The 27,880-nt window shown below is 38.3% G+C and overlaps 2 protein-coding genes across 6 annotated transcripts in view; both read left to right on the top strand.

Annotated features, from left to right (window-relative positions):
* LOC104418388 overlaps positions 1–27,880 on the top strand; it is a 72,587-nt gene that overhangs the window by 33,863 nt on the left and 10,844 nt on the right. The gene's annotated exons all lie outside the window — the stretch shown is intronic.
* On the top strand, positions 853–14,034 carry LOC104418387 (disease resistance protein RPV1-like). 5 transcript variants are annotated; one of them, XM_039301558.1, is made up of 6 exons: positions 853–2,073; positions 3,242–4,348; positions 4,462–4,740; positions 4,832–6,235; positions 12,760–13,046; positions 13,619–14,034. In XM_039301558.1, exons 2-5 carry the CDS (start codon positions 3,407–3,409, stop codon positions 12,913–12,915), a joined length of 2,781 nt encoding a protein of 926 aa, XP_039157492.1. In that variant the 5' UTR covers positions 853–2,073; positions 3,242–3,406; the 3' UTR covers positions 12,916–13,046; positions 13,619–14,034. The 5 variants fall into 5 exon arrangements, with proteins under 5 accessions (XP_039157492.1, XP_039157489.1, XP_039157490.1 ...); XM_039301555.1 differs by lacking the exon at positions 13,619–14,034 and adding an exon at positions 6,936–7,189 and having other exon boundaries at positions 12,760–12,870; XM_039301556.1 differs by lacking the exons at positions 12,760–13,046; positions 13,619–14,034 and adding an exon at positions 6,936–7,598 and having other exon boundaries at positions 853–1,111; positions 1,509–2,073.

Raw genomic sequence — 27,880 nt, 5'->3', positions numbered from 1 at the left:
CAAGGAGCCTAAAAAATTGAATTTGTTGAAAGGTTCGGGGCACTTCATTTAAAAATAATCTTTGGTATTCGTTAAGTAGTTAACATCAAAACACGGGAAGAAAAAATAGTAATATATATAATCATACATGTATAGTCCACTTTGTCATGCTACGCGTGAACTTAAAATAAAAGAAAAGTTATTGTTAAATGAGTCGGCAGGTTGTTGACCCAAAAAAAAAACAAAAAACAAAAGTCGGCATGTCAGACCATTACAATTAATAAAGATTCTAGAGAAGATAGAGGACATTCATGATGGTCCAAAACAACAACGCCTTAAATAAACGTTCCTCAATTAAACATCCATCACCTATACAATAATTTCCCATTAAACTAAAGTAACATATAATAATGGGACAAGCCTCGATAGAGAATTTTATGTGCTTGACCCAGAAGGCAGGTTGGTTTTTAATTTTATTTATTTATTTTAGGAAAAGCGAAGGCACCTTCCGACCCAATTTCTATGAAGTTGTTTGGCATTTTTTAGAAACTTTATGCCTCCCTTCGACTTCTTTTTTTTTTTTTTTTTTTTTTTGACTATTGCTTCGCTTCCATAAAAAATGTACGTGCGAGGTTGTTTGGCATTTTGGGTAAATATATCACATTGTACAAGTTTGCGATAAATCTATCACAACAAAAATTAGAGTAAACATATGACAGTGAGTATAATTTAGGATTTTTTGAGGCTTTTACCCTAAAATATAATCACTACAAATTGAAAATCCTTTTAATCCGTAAAATAAACACCGGAGGGCCCATGGGCTTAGAGACGAATCTGATATTCACCGTATATATCAGCTTGAAGTCACGCCCAGATCACCAGGAAGACTTAAAAATCTTCGAGCTCCCTTTCCTCGCCCAACCAGCGACAGACGCTTCTTTGAGGGCTAGTTTTTCCGTGTGCAGAGCAGAGGAGGCCACGACTTTCTTCGCAAACCCAGCGATCAACGTACCCGGATCGTCCCGAGCGACTCCGGCAACGAGCCCCTCCAGCGAGTCGACTAGCCAGTACCAGCAGCTATCGATATTCATCTTCCCGAAGCCCTTTCCCGGCAGCAGTGACCACGAACACGGTTCGATTCTCTTCTGACTTATTCTGGATTTTCCCTGAAGTGTTCGGTTTGATGAAATCCTTGCTCAGAATGACTGAAATACCCATTTGTATTTTGTGGCGTTCCTTCCCGTGTGATTGGACCAAAGTCTCCCCGATCAGCTTCTTAACAAGAATAGACGAGTGGACTTATGAGAATATTGCAGGCTAATCTCGACCTTTCCAAAAATTTGACTTACGAATGATATGGATCATTGGGAGTTTGAATATAATGCGGTCATTTACATACTTGCTTCTTTTTTGTTATTCTGTGACTGAATTTGTATTTTAGTCTGCGATTTGATGCTTTTCTCTAATCATTGGGAATCTCACTCATGATATATTTACGCGATATGTTTGTGGTTGAGACCTTCAATCAGCCAAGGTTGAAGGCCTATCTTGTTCACCCACGAGGGAGGGAGGGAGAGAGCTGCTAAAGCTAAAGTTTAAAATGGGGAGCTCAGAGGCAGGAACATCGTCAGGAAGCGAGTATCAAGTGTTTCTGAGCTTCAGAGGACCCGACACTCGTGATGGATTTACCGACTTCCTCTACCATAGCTTGACCGATGCTGGCATCTGTGTCTTTCGAGACGATGAAGAGCTCTCTATTGGTGAAAGAATTGATGGAGCGCTCCCGAGAGCAATCAACAACTCTGGGATCTACATCCCCATCTTCTCTCGAACTTACGCTTCGAGCCAATGGTGTCTGCGCGAGCTCGCGCAGATTGTGGAGAACGCTTCCAAGTCTAGTGGGCATAAAGAGATCCTGCCTATTTTCTTTGACGTGGAACCCAACAATGTTAAGCTGAAAACTCCATTGTATCGCGATGCCATACTCAACTTGGAGCGTGAGAAGAAGTTGAGCACTGAACAAGTAGATTCCTGGAGAGAGGCTTTGAAGGAGGTTGATGCAATAAAGGGGTGGGAAGTCAAGAAATACAAAGGGTGAGCTTGCTGCATTCTAAGATCCTTATTTTCCCTAATTTATTTTTCTTGGTTGCAAAAACTAAGTAAATAATTCATAGAAAGAAGGAACATACTAGAGGAGAGAATCCAAAAACATAAGAATCATGCCAGAGCTACTATTGTTAGTGTTCTTGATTTCACTAGAAGCGCTATCATATGTCTATTTTTAATGAAGAAATAAAAATAGAAACGAACGCTCATTTTTTCATTTCTTTGATGGTCTATATGAATTTTGTTTCCTTTTTCACCTTTGTCATTTAGTAAGCAACTCTTAGTAAAATTCTAATGCTTCTAGAACTACTATTTGAAACTTAGTAATATAGATATATCACAACATTTGAGGTGGGACTTCCACTAGTAATACTAAATAGTATGCGTGTAAAATAAAATGTGAAACTATGGGTGACAAAGTGGAATAAATGAATACCATGCACGTTCTTATCTAATAATTTGATCTTTCAATTAATACATTAGACATTTCTCCTCCTGAACATATAATGTCCCACTTCTAAGGTTGTCACATGAATATAACTGATAAAATGCTAATTGCGATGCATAAATAGTTGTAAATTCATCTTGCACAAAGAAGATTAACATAATTTGAGGATTGCTAATCACATCTTGGGATCGTCAATTTTCGTCATGACACAATGCAACTCGTGGCACCTAGCAATGTGAATGAAAAGTGCCTTTGAAAGTGATGTAGATTCATATTTTTTATGGTTACATAGAATTAGCTAGAAAAATCAAATCTGAAATCCTTCAAGGTCAATTCCATCATTCTCATCAAAATGTTTGTTTTATGCATGCTTGGTGTTATTTTGGAATTTCACAAGATCAAGTACACATAAGGTTTGCACAACACATCAAATTACAAATGTTAAGTTATCAAAAGCGATAACTAAGAAAACCTTACATTTAGTACAAAATTTGAGAAAAAACGATTTGATTGTTGATGTCCCATTAGTTATCGAATTAGTGCGCAGTTAAGCAGATGCAATTGAATAACATCAACTGCTAGGAAACGAACAAAATAAAAAGGAGATTTCATTGAAGTATGATGGAATTGTATCACGAATGAAATTTAGATTTTTTTTTTTTATTCCCTGCAATTTTCCCCTATTGAAATGGTTTTCCTTCATGACAGCCAAGGGGAACTCATTAAGTTGGTCGTTGAAGAGGTTGTGAAGAAGTTGAAGACAAAGCAAAAGTTGATGACTGAACATTTAATCGGAATCGATGATCAAGTGGTAGCAGTAAAAAATTTGTTAGATGTAGGCTCGGAGGTAAACGGCTCATTCAAATTCATGGCATGGGGGGTATTGGTAAAACAACTCTTGCCAAGGTCGTGTTCAATAAACTTTCTACCCACTTTGGAAAGTGTTGCTGCTTTCTTGAAGATGTTCGAGAAAAGTCGTCAAGAACGGATGGCTTGGTTGGATTGCATAAGAAGTTACTATCTGAAATAGGAAATGCCGCAGGAACAGGAAGCATTGATGCAACTGACAATGGAATGAAGAGGATCGAAGAAACACTTCGCCGTAAGAAGGTCTTAATTGTACTGGATGATGTTGATAAAAGCGAACAAGTGGAGAAATTAGTTGGAAAAGGTGCTTTGTTTTTAGGTTCTAGAGTACTGATTACTACTAGACATGAGAATGTTTTGCAAATCACTAGACCAAAGTACGAAATTGTAAAATATGAAATGAAGGTGATGAGTAGTGATCATGCTTTTCAGCTCTTCAGTAGGCATGCATTTAATAGCGACTCTCCTCCAAATGATGACTTTGGTATTTCAAAGAAAATTTTATCTACTACCGGAAGACTTCCTTTGACTATCGAAGTAATTGGTTCAATGTTGCGCAATGAAAGAAAAGAAGCATGGAAAGAAACATTGGACAAGTTAAGCAAAACACTTTTGGAGGATGTTTACAATAAGTTGAAGATTAGCTATGATGCATTGACTTTTCAGGAACAGCAAATTTTTCTGGATATTGCATGCTTTTTCATTGGCGAGAAAAAGACAAATGCAATTTATATGTGGGATGATTGCGGACTTTACCCGATTAGAGGAATTGAGGTCCTCAAAAGGATGTGCTTGATAAAGATTGGAAAAGGCAATGAGTTTTTGATGCACGATCAGCTAAGAGATCTCGGAAAGGGAATTGTTAATAACGAAAATCCGATGAATCCTGAAGAACGTAGTAGGTTATGGATTAAGGATGAAGTCCTCGATACAATAAAGACAAAGAAGGTGGAAAACTTATTGCGATAACTGATGGATTCTCTTTTTTCTTCTTGGTTTTTATACTTTTCCTTGATAAAATAGAATGCTAAATGCTACTCGTTTCTTGCTCTCATTTGCAGATGAAGAACGTTCAAGCAATGGTACTCGAACCGTTTCCTCCAAAAGTACATATCAAAAGTGAAAAGATTGGAAGGTTTGAAAAGCTAAGGTTCCTTGAACTTGAGAGAGGAACCTTTGTTGGCGATCTAATGGATTGTTTTCCCAAATTAACATGGTTTGGCTGGAGTGCTTTTGATTTAAAGTGTGAGCTGACCAATATGTGCTTAAAGAATGTAGTTGTCCTTCAATTTTCAAGCATTGCCGGTTTAGATGATATGGAATTATGGAGCCTAATAAAGGTGCGTCATATGCTTATTTCTATTTTGTCCTTGAAAGCAACATTTGAACTGTTCCTCCATTGGATAATGCATTCACTTTTTTTTTTTACAGGAGACAAGAAAATTGAAAGTTCTTGAACTTAAGTGGTGTCATAACATAACCACAACAGGAGACTTATCGGGATGCTCAACTTTAGAGCGGCTTACTTTTAGGGATTGCGTTGGTTTAAGGACGATTGACAGCTCTATTGGGAAGTTAAAGCATTTGATAGAGTTAACGGTTGATGGGTGCAATCTGATTGATTTGCTTGTAGAAATCGGGGAACTACAGAATCTAGAGCGTGTCATTTTAAAGGGGTGTTGTGAAAACTTTAAGTGTAAATCATTACTGGGGTTAAGTCTAGAATCAATTTTGGAAGATTTAGTACATCGGCCTAATGCCAATTTGAAAGGTCAACTTACTTTTGAAATTGCCTTACTTCCACCGCTGCAAAGACTGGTGTTAAGAGGTTTATATGGAATTAGAGAGTTGCTGGCACTCCCAATAAGTTTAACACATCTGGAAGTGTTCTGTATGTCATTGCAAGTTGTCCCAGACCTCTCAAACTTGACTAATTTGGTTGAGTTGGACCTGCATGGCGGCTTTGAATATGGCAAACAAGATATAATTCATACCGGTGATTCTAGGTGGATCAGGAAGTTATCCAAACTGGAACAATTGAGATTGTGTCACCTCCATGTCCCTTCTCCCATAGAGTTGACTTCCCTTCGTCGGCTTAGCCAACTCCATTTGTGTGGAGTGAACTTGCAACCCTTCACACAAGTTCCCTCTTCTCTATTAAAGCTAAACCTTAAGAAATTCAATTCAATCGCGTTACTCTCCTCCAACGTAAAGAATTTGTCAGATTTAGAGCTATGGCACCCTCAAGTGGAAGAGATTATACTCGATGGGCTTCAGCTTCCAAATTTAAGGAAACTTTGGGTTTATGATGATGGTGGACCCCTCCAGAGATTCATTCTATCTGGCATGAAGATGCTGAAAAAGTTCGCCATATGGGAGTGCCCAAAACTAGATGAGATCCACATCGCTGGGGTGTTGGAATCGTTGGAGGTTTTGCGTATCAATGAGTGCAAATCCTTCGGAAGGTTCATGTACGTTAAGATACATGGGAAATCTTCTCATGAATCTTCACTGATCCTTGAATCAAGAGTCTTCAATAAGTTGCGGGATCTCAACCTACAGAATAACCAGAAGACACTCGGAATTCAAGTAGTTGGTACATCGGAATCGTTGGAAGAGTTGGTGCTATCTGGTGATCATTTGCAAAGTCTTGGTGGTTTGTCAAACTTAAAGAACCTCAAGTCCTTGAGAATACATTCTTGCCCTGAGCTACGGATTGATGTATGGACCACTGAATTGCCAAATGAATGCCGCTTATACATCAACTGGTGCGAGAAATTAGTTGGGGTTAGAGGACATTACGAAGGCACTGTCCAGGGTTTCAAGCGTCATAAGGTTAGTAAGAACAACCATCCACAAACACGAATTCAACTATAGGCAGATTTATAATAATTGTGGAAAATGAAAAAATAATCATACAAACATGAATTAAACTCGGTCTCGCTTACTTTAAGCACCAATAGACGCATGTTGCAGTAAGAGAAGTTCAGTTTTTATCACAAATATTGGGAAAAACTTCGTATTGTAGGGCATATATATATATATATAGAATAGCTTAGAGCCTATTATTTATAATGTTTTCTCATTTTATAAGAAACAAATGGTTTTACTTAGCATTTTTTCTATATAATATACTGCACTTACTATTTTATTTTTCCATTTCTTGCTTAATACCAATCATTATGAGAATGACTTTCATGATTTGTGATATTTATGGTGAAGATAAAACATTAAAGGGATAAATGCAATAGTCTTGAAACTTATAAAAACTGCAATCGAGTCATAAAACTTGTTAATTTAGTACGATCGAGTCCCTCTATTAATTCCATCTAATTTGACGAATGGAAAATGCTATCTATACAATTTTTTATTCATTTCTCTGTGGCATAAAGCTTAAAAGCAAAGGTTTGTGTGCAAAAACGTCTGTCCTTTGAAGGTTTGCCCCAAATTTCCAAGCCCTGATTGAGTTTTCTTCCCAAGTTCTCCTCACTTCTTCATCTGTCTTTCTCATCCATAGGGTACTTCTTGTTCGCAGAGTCGGCTTCTTATTTGTCGATCCTCCTGTTCTTCGTCTAAGTGTCCTTTTTCTTCTTCGTCGAATCCCCATATTTCCTCTTCGTTCAAGCGCAACGACGTCGAGTCCTCGTGCAAGAGCTCGATGAGGCCGACGGTGACATTGGGTCCTCTTTGTTCGAGCCGGACGGCGTGAACCGGCTCGAACGAAGGTGTTAGAAGCCACTACATCGAGCTTCATGTCCTTTCTTGTACTTCGCTTTCATTCCGATGGAGGTATGGGAACTCATTTGAGGTGTTTTCTCGTGTGGATTGAATAGGTCTAAAGTTTGGGAGTGATGTCAATGAGTATATGCACAGACACAGGAAGTTCTTGCGATCTTACTAGTCTTAGCAAAATAAGAGATAGGATCGTCTGAAAAAAACAGAAAAAGGACACAGATTGTTCGCATGATTTTGTTTGGGTTAATGAAGGTGGGAGCAACTATATTTAATGCTCAATTTTGCTGTTCTCTACTTTGGAAACATGCTAAAAAATTGGGGATTTGGCTTGATTATCATGTATGCCGTCCCTACGAAATTTTCTGAAAAGTCAATTTCAAATTATTATGAATCCATCTTTTGGACTGGGGAGTCAAAATAGAGGTGTCATCTTTACTTAAAGTGCTATTTGTACAGTTAGAATCTCCAGAATTGTCACACCCCGATCCTCCGAGCGCGCGCACATCCCACTCTGGTCGATTCAAATGCGACTTCCTAGGACACGTCGCCGACCCATTCATTTTTATTGCACATGGGGAAGCGAAACAAATCCCCTAACAACATCTAACTTGGGATAGAAAAGCAGGCAATCAATCACAACCAAACAAGCTTTCTTATAAACACATAGGTTTATATACAACACTGGATGGTCTACAAAATAGATAGGCTCAACAACTAGGGAACTGTCCTATGACCAACTTGTCAGACACGTTCACCGATTCTTCAGCCTCCACCTTCCGAACTCCAGGACTTCCGATCCTCCACGACCGTCATCTAGGGACATGAAATATTATCCCACAACCGGGATGAGACTACGTCTCAGCGAGTCCTACCATCTAAAACTCAATTAGGAAGAAAATACGCCTCAGGGCGCTCTAGCCACACAAATAGGATGGAGGGCTTACCTCGCCTCAGTCCCTTTCCTGCACGTCAGTACAATTCATATTCAAACAATGCTCGCACAAGCTGAATCTACCGACATACCCATCGGTCTATCAATTCAGTCAATCCAATTGATATCATACGATCCACACATCTATCAATTCATATCATCTATTAAACCATTCCATCTATTCATCCATCAATACAATTATGGCTCGCACAAGCTGAAATGGACGCAATGCTCTCACAAGCTGATATAGATGGTAGCTCGCACAAGCTGATATATACATAGATGATAGCTCGCACAAGCTGATATATGGATCGTTGCTCTCACAAGCTGGTAAACGATCATTGCTCTCACAAGCTGATATATATATAGATCGTGCTCGCACAAGCTGATAAAACGATCTTAGCTCACCAGAAGCTGCCGCAATATTCAATATAGTATACTATAGTTCACCAGAAGCTGCCGCAATATTCAATATAGTATACTATAGCTCACCAGAAGCTGCCGCAATATTCAATATAGTATACTATAGCTCACCAGAAGCTGCCGCAATATTCAATATAGTATACTATAGCTCACCAGAAGCTGCCGCAATATATGTATATTATAATTGCTCGCCCAAGCTGATACATATATATAAACAAATGCTCGCCAAAGCTGATCATTCAATAATAAACCATAGAACTGGATATTCAATCCAATAACAACCAACGATTCAAACTAGTCATACAAATCAATTACAGTGCTAAAAGCCAACACCGGTTATTTTCAAGTTAAATACCACAACTTCATCAATATCACTCAATTCCACACTTTTGGAATTATTAACCATAATCATCAATCACTCAATTTCTCAATTTAAACATACAATTAACACAAACCCGACCGCCTTTCTTTGCGATCGTGCGAAATTCTAACGAAGCCATCCTAAGCATAATTTTCGAAATTATTAAATAATTAAATTTAATTCCGAAAATTAAATAATTAAATATTATATTATAATAATATAAAATAATAAAATAATATTTAAAAATTCGAAATAATTATTTAAATAAAAAAATAATCAATTAGGGCTTAAATTAGATTACACTAATTTAAACATACAATTAGCCCTAATTAAACATCCATTAAGCTAATCATACAACTAATCTAATTTACATTAAAATAATATAATCTAACCACCTAAACCTAATTAGACTAATCTAAACACTCCTTAAGCGTCATTAACTCACTAAGCAAGAATTAGAGGATAAACTCACCCGATTAACGATCCGAACGGCTCAAAACGACAAGGACGACGCGAGGGTCGATAGTCTCCAAGGCGGGCCTAGCTTCCGGGTCGGGAAGCCGGCCAAAACAGGCCAAATAGCCGCTGCCATACCCATTTTTCCAGCTTCGTCCATCGCTGGTTGAGGGCGGATCCGGCACCGATTGAGGCGCACAAGGGCCTAGATGGACGGAGGAGACCAAAGCCGGACCTAGGCGGGGCTTCACGGTGGCCAGAGGTGAGCTGGACGGCTCGGCGAAGCTTCACCAGATCTGAAACGGTTCTGGAACGAGAGGAGAAGAACCAGCGACTCGGCTTTGGAAACGGGCAAAGCGGGGCTTGGCGGTCCGGGCGGTGGTCCAGCGGCTAGCTGGCTGCTCTGTCGTCTTCCCGTCTCCGCCGGGTTTCGAACAACACAAGGAAGAAGGAGAAGAAGCCGACACCGGCGGAAGGGGAAGAGAGGGGCGGGCTGCGTGCGGCCGGACGAGCGACGGTCTCCGGTGGCTTGCGGTGGCGTTACGGCGTGAGGCGTGCGGCGATGGGGCTGCTCGGCGGTTCTTACAGTCCGCGAGGTCTCGCACGAGCGGGAGAGAAGGAGAGAAGCGACGGAAGAGAGAAGGGGAGGAAGAAGAAGACCGGTTCTCTCTCTCTCTCTCTCTCTTTCTCTTTCTCTCTCTTTGGCCCCACCATGACCTCATGGATGATGTCACAATCCACTCACCCAATCCTCCACAACCTCTTCCAATGGTTGCAATTTCATTTTCCGCCGAGGTCAATTCTTGTACACTTAATTTAATCAATTCTCAATCAATTCCATTCAATTGAAGCTCAATTAAATTAACCCATGTGTCCTCGGCCTTCTCATGAAATTTCCCCGTCAAATGATCCAACTTGCATCTCGAAGATTCGATTAAAAACGGCCCTCTAACAGTCTCGAACATAAACGGCCTTACTTTGCTTTTCTGCCAAAAATCTCGGTTTGTAGAAAAATCTTCTGGAGATGAGTCGACATTCCTAAAATGAATTGTGACTTGACAGAACTTCCAATTTCTGTAATCGGATTCAATTTCACGGTTAAATTCAATCAGGCGCGACTTTAGCGCGTTCTAATCTACCGGGTAGCTTTTAGGAATTTTACGTGCAATTGACTGTGGTTGATTATTTTCAAGCCACAAAGTGCATCTTCGACACATTGGCGACTCTTGATTGTCGTAGAAATCTCGAGGTTTCAAATACGGACACGGGGTACCAAAACGATAGAGAAATCGGTCTAGTGCCGATCAACAAGAATTGTGCAATTAGATGGAATCACCCATACTTGAATTACATGGTTCGTTGAATCGACCTATCTTCGGTCTCTAATCGGTCCGTGCCGTAATGACCCATGCAGATTAGTACGGTCAAGCGGTCGTTTCTGGTCGAATTCTCAAGTCTATTGCGTTTAGATTCCTTAACGGCTTCACCGATAGACTAGTTATCTCGTGAGTGATCAGCTCAGAGAAGAAAGCTATAGATGCGAAGATGAAATGCCCGACTTATTTAATTGAAACCAAAATTGGAAAATCGGGATGTCACAAGAATATCCAATGAATGTATGGTTTCTTTAATGTTGTATTTGGGATATTTTCAATTTAGAGCTTGAACTGGCCTACATAATTTGACAATCCAAAGTGCTATCTATTTTTGGAGTGCCAATTTTCAAGGACAATCTAGTCTGAGGTGCTGAAGCTGTTGCTGGTACAGCACCATATGTAGTATAGGTAGAAAAAGTATGTTTTCAGCATTACAATCATCAGCATTAGATGGTGACTTAGGGAAGATGGTATTCATTTTTCTACTTTCATGTTGCCAAATTTGTTGCTTGGAGCCCTTTAGGCAATGAAACAAGAACCTAGATAAAATGTGTTTGTTTTTAGTCTTAAAATTGGTCTGGTCAGTTCTTTGTCAAATTGAATTTGAGTAGGGCCAACATGTGGTAATTAGGTGTCATTCCTCTGGTGAGGCCACAAAAATGGTGATATTGGATGCCCAAGGTTTGTTAATGTCTCCCATTTTTGCAGGAGGAAGAGAGTGTACGGGGAAAGAGGGAGGAACGCCTGGCTTTATATGAGATAAATTCCCATTGGTAGATTAGTCATATGCCTGAAGTTTGAACACTTGGTTTGGTTGCATTTGGTGGGGATTGTACTGAAGTTTAAATACTTGATTTATTGCATTCGGTGCATTTTTTTTTTCATTTCACTCTCGTACTCGGTGTAGAGCTTAAAAGAAAAGGTTTGCGTGCAGAAATGTCTCCGTTTAAGGTTTGCTCCAAATTTCCAAGCCCTAACTGAGTTTTCTTCTCCAGTTTTCTTCACTTCTCCTAATTGGTGGAGTTTTCTTCTCAAGTTCTCCTCACCTCTTCATCGGTCTTTCTTGTCCATGCCTCCATGGTGTACTTCTTGTTTGTGGAGTCTGCTTCTTGTTCATCGATCCTCCTATTCTTCGTCTGAGTGTCCTTCTTCTTCGTCGAGTCCTCGCGCAAGAGCTCTATGAGGCTGACGGCGATGTCCAATCCTCTTCGTCCTAGCCTGACAGCTTGAACAAAGGTTTTAAAAGCCACTATATCAGGCTTAATCCCCTTTTCTTGTATTTTGCTTTCATCCGATGGAGGTATGTGAACTCATATGAGGTGTTTTCTCTTGTGGATTGAATAGGTCGGAAGTTTGGGAGTGATGTCAATGAGTATATGCACAAACACGGGAAGTTCTTGGGATCTTACTAGTCTCAGCAAAAGAAGAGATAGGATCATCCAAAACAAAATAGAAAAGGACACAGATTCTTTGCATGATTTTGTTTGGGTTAATTAAGGCGGTAGCAACTATATTTAATGCTCAATTTTGTGGTTCTCTGCTTTGGAAACATGCTTAAAAGAATTGGGGATTTGGCTTGATTATCATGCATGCCATCCCCCGAAATTTTCTGAAAAGTCAGTTTCAAATTGTTATGAATCCATCTTTTGGACGGGGGTGTCAAAATAAAGGTGTCATCGTTACTTAAAGTGCTATTTATTCACCTAGAATCTCCAGAATCCAGAATATCCAATGAATATAAGGTTTCTTTAATAATGTATTTGGGATATTTTCAATTTAGAGCTTGAACTGGCCTGCATAATTTGATGATCCGAAGTGTTATCTATTTTTGGAGTGCCGATTTTCAAGAACAATCTGATCTGAGGTGCTGAAGCTTTTACTGGTATGGCACCAAATTCCCATCGGTAGACTAGCCATATGCCTGAAGTTTGAACACTTGGTTTGGTTGCATTCGGTGCGGACTGTACTGAAGTTTCAATACTCGGTTTATTAGTATTCCTCCTGACGGTGAAGATGGTGAAATGTACTTGGTTTATCAGTGGGGACTGTACTGAAGTTTATACACTTGGCTTTTCAGAGGTTCCCCAGGTTTCCATCGCTTGAAGATCTTGAAGAAGAAGAAGAATATCAGAGCGAAGAAGACGGATATCAGAGTGAAGAAGAAGAATATCATAGCGAAGAAGAAGACGGTCCTTTTACATGTCACTGTCGAGGGAGGACGAGGGGATGTTGAGGGCTGCTCTGTCCAGTTTCAAGGCCAAGGAGGAGGAGATCGAGAGGAAGAAGATGGAGGTCTGCGACTGCATCCTCTCCCACCTGGGTCGGATCAAGGAAGAGACCAAACGCTTGGCCATTATTTGCAAGGTACGCAACATAAATTCCCCACATGAAATTGGTTTACCTGGGGGATTTTTATTTTCTTTGTTCTGGTAATAGCAAATAAGAGGTGAGGGGTTTTTGCGGTTATGTTGATGGAGAGTTTTTTGTTACTTTGTGATGGATTTATGAGATGGGCTTAAGGCCCGTCCGCCCATGCTGGGCCCAAAAGGCCCAGCCCACGGGAATAGGGCCCGTGGAAAGAAGGGGGTATAAAAGGGAGGAGAGAGAGAGAGAAAAGGCACCGTTTAATTAAAACAAACGACGTACGCTTCTCCCTCTCCCTCTCTCTGTCGTTTTCCTCCAAAAGGAAAACAGTGACTCCCGAAGGCGTTTTTCCTTCACCGGATCAACAGGACCAAGATTTCTCTTCCTCAATCGGCGTTGGTGCTTAATCTGTGGCTAACAAGGTACGCTCGAATCCGTGGTGTGCTTTACGATCGGTGATGCGTGTTTTTCCCGGGCTTCGTCTTCCGCATTGATTTAGGGATTCGATTTAGTGTCGAATCCGGCTTTTGGGGATCAGTCATTCCCAACACTTTGTTTTGGGGAATGAACAGCAAAACGGCAGCAAAGATGACGGTGGTGAGGATAAAACTACTGAGGAAGAAGAGACAGGTGGTGGTGAAGCAGATGAGGCGCAACATGGCATTGCCTTCTTCAGTCTGGTCAGGACGCTGCTGCTCGTGTCCGGGTACATCTAGTTCTTCCACTACGATATGCTTTTCGGTTATTGCATTGGCAGTTGGTGTAGATTTTTGTATTGGACGGAATTCATGTCTGTGTTGAGAGTAAATTGTCTTGAGAAAAAGGGTTACTCTCAAATTTCCAGTGGTTTTTGTACGTCTAATTTATAATTAGAATGCTTTGAGAGTGCCGAACTTTAAATAGTTATATCGGTTTTTAGTTGCATTCAGTCATTTGTATCATCCGGTGTGAAAAAATTCATAGTCGAACAAATTTTTGAGATTTTGAATCCGCATCTTATTTGATTCATGAAATGATCTCCATATATCACGGACTCTAGAAGACTTAACATTCAAGTAGGAATGCTTTTGTATCTGAATCAATCACCCGAGACTTCAGCATTCGGATTGACAAGGCTGGTAAAAAAATATCGTGTACCTACCTAAAAAGCCTAAAGGTGGCTTGCATACGTGACTTGATACATTGAATTGGACCTACAAAATGGCATAGCATTATGGAAATTGCTTTCTAATGTGGATGACGGCTTGTGTCTGACACGGCCAAAAGTGATGGGAAACCGACGACCATGAATCCGAGCCAAGGGACCCGACAAAAGCAAAGCAGAATCCCAAGCTGTACATATGCGCCCGTTCGATGATTTCAATAAGAGTTGAAAGAAACTAATAAATTCAACACAAGAACGAGTATTTCCCACATGTCGGCAAATATGCGGAGATATTTGAGTGTTAATGAAAATCACGTGTTAGTGTCTTTATCATAGAAGTACACAAGTGTTTAAACCTCTGATAAACCATTGGGCTGAGGAAAAGTGAACAATGAGATCCTTTCAATCCTGCTGCTCTGACCATTCAGGGTCAAATTTTTAATCATTCATGGTGGAATGTTTCCTGCTCGAAGGCGTTGTCATTTCATTGTCTCGCTTCTAGGGCACCTATCCAGATTAGCATGTGCCAATGACACCAGGTGACTAGCAAGCAATTCATGGATATATTGGACTACACATGAGGCCAAAGCTGTTAAGTTTACTAGATTTTTCGTAACAGAATGAGAATGAATCAAAAGTTCTCCAATAAGAATGGTAAGAACTATCAAAGCTTTCTGTCAGATTGCCAAACAGCCAACAAGTTTCCATTAGAATATCTAGTTTTAAAGTAGTAAAGCAACTCTGAAGCATGAAGCGGGAACAAGTGTACTGAAGATGAGGGAAGTAGGACTTTCAGTATTTCAACCCAACACAAATGTACACACTCACCTCAATAAACTATGGAAGGCTTAGAAACTTTCCACCAAATCTCGCATTAAGCACAACCAGCACAATGACACAACTGCATAGAACAACTGACAATTAATATATCATATTTTCTTTCTTCACTCGCGCGAGCTTCTCCTTTTAACATCTATACTTTGCCCTTTGAGCCTTGATTTCAGCTTGAGACTTTTGGCACCTCGATTGGCTTGACCCACACAATGCTTGATTCCTTTCAAGCAAGTTGGCTATCATGTCCCTAGCTCGATTTGGTGTGTTCTGATCAACCCATGACTTACCACAACCGTAAAACCAATTCCTACATTTTTCCTTGTCTTTGCCATGAGAATTGGTGATCGAAGACCACAAGAATAGTTAAGCTCCAAGTTGAACTCATAAGCAGTTACACCACTTGGATTTAGACATTGGCGCCCTCAATCTTCTCCCAGCCATTCTTTGATTTGGCAATTGAAGTTTCTACTACATGGAACAGAAGCAACAGAGGAATGCAACAAAAGAAAATTATGTCGACTATCAAGGTTATATCATGATTCTACTAGGAGCTTCTTCATTATAACATAGACAATGCAAAGCAAAAAGAAAAGCATCTGCATAAAAAGAAGTGGACTTTGTCGTTGCAAGGAGAATAATGAATTCACAGACATTACCATGTACAGCCTGATCACGAGAGAAGAAATTGGTGACATTTGAGCGCAAAGTGTTGGCCACGTCACAACTCAACTCATTCGAAGGTGAAGTTTTAACTCCTGTTTTGGATTATAATAATGCTACGAAGAGAATATTCATCACAGAACCTTCACATCCTGCGAACAATTTGAATTGTCTCATTTTCTGTTTACATGCTTGGACTTCTATTCCTTAGTGGACTGCCATTATGCATGCGTGAAAGAGAGAATCTATTAGAAGTGCCCGCCAAATTCTACATCAGTGACTACCAGAAGACAAGAACATAAGAGGAACACAGACATGCAAGCTTCGCCAAGGAGCTGCAAAGTGAGATTTGTAACAGCCCATGAAAGACAGGTTTCTTCTTTGTTTCCTAAGTATAGTCTCATGATATGTAAAGCAAATCAGAACTGGAGCTAAAAAAAAAGTGGATAACACGATGATGATGATTGCAATTAGAGATCCTGACGCCAATAGAAGGGTACCCACAGCACCGGATGCTCACCAGGAATGACTGAAGAACAGCAGCCGCTTACCAGTAGAATGAATGCAGAAGGAAAGGAGATATAGGCAGGTCGGAAAAACTTGTCACATCTCCTTACACTAAGTCTCAAACATTGACTTAACTCCTAAACTTCAGACCTAAAATACTTTATTGAATTGGTGGATGATGTATTTATGTATCCTCCTCTATTTTTTACAGTTGATTAAAAGCCACTTCATAGAGGAGTTAAAGCAGTCGATCTTCTAGGCATTCATTCTTTTAGTTGTGAAGGTTTCATGTCGGGTAGAATATAGAGTCTATTTCTGCTACTCATTTAACTTTTGATGCCTAGGTTGAGTCTTGGTTTTAGCTTCTACTATAATTTAGTTGATTGTGTACATAAAAATTTATTAATTTAGCTGGATTGGGAAAAAAACCAGTTTTCATAAAAGTTGAGAAAAAAACAACAAAGTGTATTTATGCGTACGCGAATTCACATAGACGAAATTTCATTAACCTGCTTCCATAAGGGCATTAGATACAAAGGGGGAAAAGGAGGACGGGGCTTTATCTACTTGATTTATAACTAACCTGGTCATTTTCTGGTAATAGGATATTGTTTCTCTTTCCAAGAAACTTATCTTGAGCAGATAAGGCGCCACACCCTTATCATACCTTACTATGTTAGACAATTCATATAAAACTTGATGCGGAAATTCATAACAAATCAATGATCTTTGATCTTCATGATTTTCACAAATAGATTCAGACAAACCTTTATCCATAGCGCTACGCTTGATGATGATCGTTGTAGAAAATCCAATGATCTCGAACCAAAAGGAGAAATCCGATTTCTCTCCCTTAACCCACTAAACCTTAATGTATTCAATTGATGGAGGAGAGAATACGTTTCTTTTGGTTACTGTTGTTTGTATGTGGGTGGAGAGAGGACCGGACTCTATTTATACATTCGTTGAAAATGTGCCTTCCATCAAAGCAATATACCATTTCGTTTTATTAGAGTCGTACCTTCTCATAACCAATATTATTTATAGCATTTCAATCATTATTAAACCATATAATAAATCACATAATATGGGCCACAATAATTCTTACATTCTCCCACTTGGCCCATATGATTCTCCTTTCATGGTTTAATAAAGACCGTAATGTGCACAATAAGATTATGCTATAAAATTTCATTAAATTGGCAATCACATAATAATCACAATTAAGTAAAGAAAACTAATGCGAGTCATAGCGGTTATATGTCATTAATCAACATAGTCCCTTCTATGTACTACAACTATAGCACTTTACTTAACATGATCCATAAATGAGAAGTATAGTAATAGTCCAACCATAATGTTTCTTTAGAAACTATCCTGTTTAATATTCATCTATTTCCATAATGTATACTAAATAGAAAACAAGAAATATCATAAACATGTAAGTGAGCTCAAAGTGTCAAATACATAAACTTAATACAATCATAATACAAACATTAATGACGTCCAATAATGCCCATCCTTTCAACATGCTCATTAAATGTTTTGGGCGGCAATCCTTTGTTAAGGGATCTGCTATCATAAGATTGGTGCTAATGTGCTCAATTGACACTCTTTGTTTCTGAACTTCTTCTTTGACAGATAAGTATTTGATCTCCATATGCTTAGCACCCTTAGAATACTTGTCGTTCTTAGAGAAGAAAAGCGCTGCGCAGAGTTATCACAATAGATTTTCAGCGGCTTGACAATACTGTCGATGATCACAAGCCACTGAAATAAAATTCCGCAGCCATAATCCATGAATTGTGGCCTCAAAGCATGCCACAAATTCATCTTCCATAGTGGATGCAGCAATAACCGATCGCTTCGCACTCTTCCATGAAATTGCCCCTCCAAACGGAAGAAACAAGTAACCAAATGTTGATTTTCTTGTATCGACACATCCGGCTAAGTCTGAATCTGAATATCGAATCACCTCGAGATGATCAGATCTTTTATAAGTGAGCATATGATTCTTCGTTCCTTGCAAGTATCTAAGAACTTTCTTTGCAGCTTTCCAATGATCCATTCCGGGATTACTTTGATACATACCCAAAGCATTCCGAAAGAAAAGCGATGTCCGGTGGTGCAAGTTTGTGCATACATTAAGCTTCCCACAATAGATGCATAAGGAATATTATTCATTTGTCCTCGTTCCAATTCACTTTTCAGACATTGCATAAGGCTAAATTTATCACCTTTCTGAATTGGAACTATTCCTGCTGAACATTTACTCATATTAAATCTCTCTAAAATTTTCTCAATGTAGGCTTTACGAGACAGTCCTAATAATCCTTGTGATCTATCACGGAATATTTCTATTCTATCACATATGTTGCCTCTCCCATATCCTTCATTTCAAAATTCTTAGAGAGAAATTTCTTGGTTTCATGTAACAAACCAAGATCATTAGCAACAAACAAAATATCATCAACATACGAGAACTAGAAAAATAAACTTGCTCCCACTAATCTTCATATATATACACCGATCAACGGTGTTTTCCTTAAATCCAAATGAAGTTATGGTATCGTTAAACTTAAGATACCATTGTCGGGAAGCTTTTTTAAGTCCATATATTGACTTCTTTAATTTACATACCATGTGTTCCTTTCCTATAACTGAAAAACCTTCGGGTTGGTCCATATAAACCTCTTCCTCTAAATTCCCATTAAGAAAGGCGGTTTTTACATCCATTTGGTGTAACTCCAAGTCATAATAAGCCACCAAAGCCATAATGATTCTAAGTGAGTCCTTCTTAGAAACTGGTAAAAATGTCTCTTTATAATCAATGCCTTCTTTCTGAGTAAAACCCTTTGCAACAAGTCTGGCTTTATGTCGTTCAATATTGCCTTTTGAGTCGCGCTTGGTCTTAAAGACCCATTTACACCCGACCTTCTTACATCCTTTAGGCAATTCAACTATATCCCAAACTAGATTTTGATGCATGGATTTTAACTCTTCTTCCATGGCATTAAACCATTCATTAGAATCTTCACATTCCATGGCTTGGGAAAATGAATATGGATCATTTCCAATTCCTAAGTCAATTTCTGACTCTTGTAGATAAACCATATAGTCATCAGAAATAGCTGACCTCTTTTCTCTTTGAGATCTCCTTAATGCTATTTCTTGTGACTCGGCTACTGGAGGTTCATTATTGACATCTCCATTATTGAGTGTTTGTTGTTCTTGATTATTATTAGATTGTACTACAATATCATAAACAACAACTTTAGAAGCTTTAGGCATAGGAACTTCTACCCTTACTTCTTGAATGCAAGCATCACGCATTCTTTCACTCCCACTAATGTCACCATTCTCAATGAACCTAGCATTTCCAGATTCAACAATTCTTGTACTATGATTAGGACAATAAAATTTATACCCTTTGGATTTCTCTGCATAACCAATGAAATAACCACTGGTCGTTCTTGAATCCAATTTCCTTTCATGTGGATTGTAAATTCTTACTTCGCTTGACAACCTCAAACATGCGGGTGTCGTAAACTAGGTTTCCTTCCGTCCACAGTTCAAATGGAGTTTTTGGAACTACCTTACTAGGAACCCTATTTAATAAGTACATAGAAGTCTTTAAAGCATACATCCACAAAGATAAGGGTAAAGATGAATGACTCATCATACTCCTGACCATTTCCATTAAAGTATGGTTACGCCTTTTTGCTACACCATTTTGTTGTGGTGTACCTGGCATTGTGTATTGAGCACAAATGCCATGTCTTTCAAGGAATTTAGCAAATGGACCTGGACATTGTCCCAATTCATCATATTTTCCATAATATTCACCACCTCTATCCGATCAAACTATTTTCACCTTTCTATCTAATTGCCTCTCAACCTCTTTAATATACACCTCAAGTGCATTCACTGATTGAGACTTATCATGCAATAGATAAATGTAACCATAACGTGAAAAATCATCAATAAAGGTTATGAAATAGCTTTTCTTACCAAAAGATGGAACATCGAAAGGATCACATATGTCAGTATGTATAATCTCAAGAAGCTATGTGCTTCTTGTGGCACCTTTCTTAGTGTGCTTTGTTTGTTTACCTTTAATACAATCAATACACACTCCAAGGTCAGTAAAATCCAAATTTGGAAGAATTTCATTCTTCACTAATCTTTGCATTCTTTCTTTGGATATATGACCCAGCCGTTTATGCCACAAATAAGCAGAATTTTCATTCACCAAACTTCGTTTAGTGCCAACATTATGATGCAAGGTCATTAATGTCTCAACAAAAGTATTATCAAGTCTAAATTTGTAGAGACCATCACATAAAGTTCCAGTTCCAATAAGAGTATCACTCTTAAATAGACTGAAAGATTCAGATCCAAACTTACAATAAAATCCCGCCACATCAAGTCTTGGCAAAGAAACTAAATTGCGAGAAAATGTAGGTACATAAAGGGTTCGAAACAAATCCAAATAATGCCCAGTATTTAAGATCAAACGATAAGTGACAATGCCTTCAACTGGAGCTTTGTCTCTGTTCCCCGTAATCACATAACTTTCATTTGGCTTTATAGTTTGGATCGTAAGAAATCCCTGCATCGTATTTGACACATGAGTGGTGGCACCAGAATCAATCCACCAAGTATTATAAGGAACTTTAGTAAAGTTTGATTCAAAACATACCAAAGCACAAGGCTTACCTTTCTTTTCGAACCAAGCCTTACATTTCAGACAATCTTTCTTCAAGTGTCCAATTTTGTTGCAAAAATGACACTTAATAAGATTGTGTTCCTTCTTGTGGATTTGAGAAGCCTTTGAAGAGTCATTCAGGACGTGTAGTCCTTTCTTCTTGCTCCTTCCACCTTTCCTCTTAAAATTCTTTCGAATTTCTTGATGACTTGAGAGATGAATAGAATGAGCCTTTTGATTCTGTATCCTTGTTTCCTCTTGAACTAGCATACCGGCCAATTCGTTTACATTCCACTTGTCCTTTATAGTGTTGTAATTCATTTGAAATGGCCCATATTGCTCATGAGGTAAGGAATTAAGTATAAATTGTACTAAAAGTACTCATCCACATTCATTCCCAAAGTCCTTAACTTTGCTGCTAAATTGGTCATCTCAAGTATATGCTCATGCATGGTACGCGAACCATCATATTTCATAGTGGTCAGTGTGATCATCAGTGTACCAGCAAGTGACTTATCAGCAGTTTGAGAACGCTCTTCCACAAATTTCATAAATTCCTTAGCATTGTTAGTTTTGGGAAGAGAAGTCTTTAAGTTGTTTGCAACTATCATTCGCATGAACATTAAGCTCAATCTGTTTGATCTTTCCCAAGCTTTATGGAAATACTTTTCATCCTTGCTACTTTCATCAGTAATAGCAGCTGGTTTCTCAGCTTGAAGTGCTAAATCAAGATCCAGGACACCTAAATGAAACTGGACTTGTTCACTCCAATCAGGAAAATTTATCCCATTGAATAAGGGAACAGATGAGGCGTGCGAATGGAGTGAAACAGGTACAGATACTGCAAATGTGCAAGAAAATACTCATACATTAATGCTTTGAGAATATCATATAATCAGATTAAATTAAACTACACATGCACATCATAGTTCTCCTTTGGGCGATCCTATGATATACAAATATATATAAACCATAATTATGCTAATAACTTTTATTTGATAATTGTAAATATATCTTATTAAAATTTATTTGTTATCTTTGGATATACAAACAAATTTAACAAATCATATTAATTATCAACCATCATGTTCATGAATTATAAGAAAATAATTAACCTTTGGGTTAATCCTAAGTTCTTATAATAAATGAACTTCAATATACCCATAACTCCAATAATGATATAAAACATATCAATTTCATATATAGCATCACTTAATCATGGGTAATTGAATAAAATAATTTACAATATCAAAAATTCAAAAGACTTCAAGGTTCAGCCACTTTGGTGACTAACAAACCATTCATAATATGAATTTTCAATATTGTAAAATACAAATATTTACCAAATTTGCACACAAGGATAAAATGCAATTAAAGCATAAGGGCAAAATTGTAAAATCATAATTTCATAAGGGCAGAATCATAAATTTAATATCTAGGGGCAAAATGGTAAATAATCAGCAATGGTAGAATTGTAATTATTAATTAAACAGGGGCATAACAATAAATAAATTGCGAGAAGGACAAAAGTGGATTTTTAAAAATGGCATAGGGGCAAAACGTAAATAAGGCCGCGGGGGCGTTAGGCGCGTGCCTCGCACACGCGCGTCCAACGCGGGCGCGTGCGTTGCGCCGCAACCGCGCGGGAAGCCCGCGCGCGTGGATCCCACGCGCAGCACTTGCGCGGACGTGAAGCGCGTGGCGCGTGGGTTCCACGCGCCTGCACCCGCCGCGCACGTGGAGCACGCGCCTTCTTCCTCGCGAGTACGCGATTCTTCGCCGTTTTTCGCCGTTCCGCCGCAGATTTCGCGGCCGTTTCTTCTCCGGCAGCCCATCCCAGACACAAATAAATAATGGATTTTGAAGAACATGCCGGCACGATCACATGCGTCCAAGTTTCGGAGAAAATGACCAAAAAATTGGCCTCAGATCAAACGAAAAATTCTCAGAACACAAAACTTCCACCACCGCCGCTTGATTAGCCTCCGGCGAACACCGATATACCGGAAAAATCATGGCTAATGTTCCTCATGACAGTGCGACGGTGTGGGTCTGAAATCAAGCGGTGGGTTGCCGGATTTTACCCGGAACGGCGAGTTTCTTCCTTGCCCTCAAAATTCCGAATTCCTCCATTTTTTGTCCTTTTCCACTCGTGCACACACAGTAACTTTTCTTCACCATTTTAGTCCACGAAAAACGTTCCATCATTCGGATTTTCTTTAACAGAACCTTCCAAAACATTTCAACAACAACAAATGCTACAAACAGGATCGTTCAACAAATCATCAAACATCAACTATAATATTTTTTTAAATGGAAAAATCATGAGATCATAAACCAAACGTTCGATACCAACTGTTAGACAATTCATATAAAACTTGATGTGGAAATTCATAACAAATCAATGATCTTTGATCTTCATGATTTTCACAAATAGATTCAGACAAACCTTTATCCATAGCGCTACGCTTGATGATGATCGTTGTAGAAAATCCAATGATCTCGAACCAAAAGGAGAAATCCGATTTCTCTCCCTTAACCCACTAAACCTTAATGTATTCAATTGATGGAGGAGAGAATACGTTTCTTTTGGTTACTGTTGTTTGTATGTGGGTGGAGAGAGGACCGGACTCTATTTATACATTTGTTGAAAAGGTGCCTTCCATCAAAGCGATATACCATTTCGTTTTATTAGAGTCGTACCTTCTCATAACCAATATTATTTATAGCATTTCAATCATTATTAAACCATATAATAAATCACATAATATGGGCCACAATAATTCTTACATACTAATCTCATGAACCAAGTAGGGTCCGAGCCAAAGATTGGGTGAATGGCTCAGTATTAAATTATTTGCATTTGGTGGTGCAAGAAATAAACCTATGTGATATACTGAATCTACACATATAATCTCGTTCCTTTAATCACAATACGAATCTCACCAGATTTATGTATCATTTCACATGATATTGTTTTCTATTATATATAGATCATTTCTCATATTTCAATCTTAATGAATGCAGTTAATCTATCTATTTGACTTTCATCGATATCCTTTTGAGTATGCCAATCTCAATGAATGTAGTTAACATCTTCTATGTATTTCTTGTAAATAGTATACATTGACAAATAGATTAAACACAGCAAGAATAAGTTGATATGTATTATTGGTTGATTTGACTGCATAGTTTGATTATCTTATTTTTATTCTGAAATTTTCTCGAAAGATTGATGGTGATTATATTTTTCAGGAATCAAGCTCTCACAGGACTTGTATACTTTCAAGAGGCTTTGTGAAGTTTTGAAGACCACTAGCGTCATTCTTGTTGGCAAGCAAGGAATGTAGTAGCATATTATTTAGTGGGTCAATGCGCTAAAAGTGTCTAAGAAAAGGTACTTCATTTTGGAAAAAAAAAAAAGAAGAAGCTATAAAGGCGCAATTGAGCTATAAATCCATTTAAATTTGTTTGTTGATACAAAGTTTGAGTTGAAATTGATGGTTTGATATTGTACTGGTAGTATGCCAAAACTCAACTTCCCAATCCCATGCTCAAGCTCAACTCTATATAGCATATGCATTTGAGATTAAACTCGATTCAGCTCAATCATTGATAACTTAGAAACTAAACCACAATGTGAAGCTTGAACTCCATCTCTAGTTCTTATAAAAAAAAAGAAAGAAAGTAATATCATGCTTTCATTTTCCTAACATCCTTTTAAATTATTAACAGTGTACAAGCCACATGAGTGTAGTAGTATTACAAAATTTGACACCTACAACATTTCATCGAAATTAGTGAGATAACCACAAGCAAATAATACATCATAAAGGTAGACTAATAAAAGTATAAGAAAAACTCTTTCAACTCTATTGCATTTGCATAGCGCGCCTATTTACTTTTATCTTTATTTTTGCTCTTACGCTATAGATGATTCCCAAGATGTATGCTTTGCTAGTCATCGGAAATGGAACAAGAGAATCGCCTCATGTCCTCAACATCCTTTGGGACAATGCATCACATATCCACCCAAAAAACAATGGATGAACAATGCGAAATCCTCATCTCCATTGGGTACTTGACTCTAAAATCTTCTCAAAGCTAAATCTATTAACTTATCAAACTCATAAGATTCAGAAAACAACAAATTCAAAATCAAAAGAATTGATGTGCTCAGGAGTTATGATGCTCAACTTGCTTAGCCGTCACACAACAGCTATGAAACCCCAAATCATCCATTTGATCACGTCACACAAATCACAACAAAAAGATGAATACTTCTGATGTATGGACTTTCGCCTTTTTCGCACAATCCAAAAAAAATTGTCTGGACATACTGAAGGACGATGGTCAATTTTTCACCAGCATCCATAAGTTATTAGACTCTCTAGATTGCTCTATATAGTTGCAATGCAAGAAAGAAGTCCTATGATCACTATAAAATCTTTTCTAGCCTCGTCATATCTTGAAGATGCAGGAATTATGCTAGTTCTTTAATGAGCTTTTTTCAACAACGGGCACAAGAAGTTGTTTTGTTCTTTTTTTGCCGGACCTAAGACATTTATAACAAAAACAAATAGTTCAATTGTGGCCTCTACAATGATCATTGTATCTTAGGAGATAGCACTAACCTCATCCCTTAGAGTGTGGCTCATGACTCAACGATGGAGAGCGTAAACTGATGTTTGGAGATCTTTATTTTGTGTTATGATGGTCATCATCCTACAAATCAAATGAGTGGAGGAAAGAGGATTAAGCATAATGGGTGCGAAACCGGCCCAAGAAATCATGTTAGTGATCACTACTTGAACATCACACAATCAAACCTTCAATAATTCGAATTGGAGGACTTAGAGGAAGCTTAGATCACAGAGCAATAAAATAAATGAACAAAGGAGCTCGTAACTAATTTGTAAGGCAAATCAAAACGTAGAGAGGCTTATTTGTTAAACAGAATGAGCAAGACATGATAAACCACATTTCCCATCACTTATAAATAAAATAAAAAATGCAGAGACATGAACAGAGGAGCTCCATTCACTTCACTGCAAAAAACAGAGTTGTGAGTGGCCAAAGCATCTTATAAACACTATGACCACTACTGAATGGCTATAAACCAAGAGGCAGAGTTCACAAATCACAATCATTGCTGCAACCCAGTAAACTTGAGAAGTTCGATTATGAAAATAGAAGCCCAACCTTAAGAGCAAGAAGAAGAAGAATTGCATTGAGGGCAAAAAATATAGAGTAAGGTTATCAGCATATGGTATTAAGTAATCTAATAAACAGAGACCATTTCCAAGCATTTGATTGTGTCCCTCATCCACTCTCAAGTGCCAAAACAGGCAACATTTCAACTTCTCTTCAATAGAAAAGATGCTATAACACTCCCAAATCTATACAGAGAAGGACAAGAGAGCTCAACAGTGACTATCTGGAAACATGGAAAGAAACATCAACACCCAGCAGTGACTAATAAGGGCAATCACTTGTATACTTCAAAATGAACAAAAAGGACAAGGCATAATGCAAGAGAAGTAAACCCAAAACATGATTTAGTCACATCAAAAAGAAAAAAAAACATAGTAACAAATTGCTAAATTTGTATTCCACTTTCAAGCTCCATCGAAGCGATCCTGATACCATACTCATGTTTCAAGTCTATCCACTTATATTCCCTTTAAAACCACCTTAGTGTCCAATATTAAGGTCACTCAATGTTTAGTAAATAAAACACCTTTCACTATTGTAACAGTCAATGAAATTAGTCACACCTCATGGCTCATGACATACTTACCTTGTCCAGATCTTGTGAGACCAATTCAAGTCCACCACATGTAGACAATTCTGTATAATAGCGGTAGCTTTTGAGCCTGTAACTCTTGTACATCTCCATTTGCCTTTTGTAGTTTCTTTTTTGTTGCTTTCAGCATCTGCTTCACCTTGTGAATCTCTTCATCTTTCTCATTCTCTGACCTTAAGTTCTCGGTTGGAAGACAACTAGATTCCTTCAACGTGTGAATCTCTTCATTCTTCGCTTTCTTTGACCTTAAGTTCTTGGTTGGAAGACAACTAGATTTGGAGGCCCCAAATCATTCAGGCATGGGTTATGCTCTAACATCAGACCATCTAGGTTTCTCTTTTCCCAACACTAGAGAAACACTATTTCGAGGGGGTATCACTCTTTCCAAGTTCCAAATATACCTCCATGAGATCATTCATACTTCCATGCAGTTTAGTAACATAAAAAACTTATAAACCAATGATGTTACTATCTATTGGTGAGCAATTTTAAGCTGAAGTCATAAATACGTACGGTTGCCTCTGATTCTTAACTCTGCTTCCTATCATGTGCCGGAACTTGGTTTAGTCAGCATAACTGAATGAACAATATCAAAAAGACATTCAATATTTCACACTTTCCTGTGAAACGACAAAAGATGTCCAGAGATATCAAATTGAGAAAGTAATCACATTCTTCCTAACTATAGTTGTTCCTTGCTAATTTGTTATATGACTTTATCGACCAAAACCATATGAAAACATACACTAGGAAGTTAGACTTTAGGTTTTAATTTTAAACTATTTATTCCAACTTGCCCTTTTTTCTTGATCCATTCATCTTCCGCACAGATAACTGTATAAATTCCTAATACATTGTAGCAGCAATATTGTCATTACCAAGACTGCATAACATTTGTTGACACTAGATAAACTATATTGAATAACTTTTCAACAATTGTGGGGACGTGTGCGGTGGCACAGCTAGTACTTGGGTACTCTAGGACTGCAGTACTTTTCTATTTTTCAATCTCTCTCATTAAACCAAATTGCAGTCAGGTTATCAATTTAATAGAAAATTGTACAGGTTTCATCATCTCAAATTTGCTTTACAGCTCTAGCTGCTGTATAACTCTTTTGTTAATGATGGTGGACTATGTGTGCTAGATAAACCCGCACCAAGTTATATATTATTGA

Source organism: Eucalyptus grandis, chromosome 9 (genome assembly GCF_016545825.1).
Source record: "Eucalyptus grandis isolate ANBG69807.140 chromosome 9, ASM1654582v1, whole genome shotgun sequence".
Taxonomy (NCBI): domain Eukaryota; kingdom Viridiplantae; phylum Streptophyta; class Magnoliopsida; order Myrtales; family Myrtaceae; genus Eucalyptus; species Eucalyptus grandis.
The sequence above is the reverse complement of the archived record's forward strand: the minus strand, read 5'-3'. Positions and strand labels throughout refer to the sequence as shown.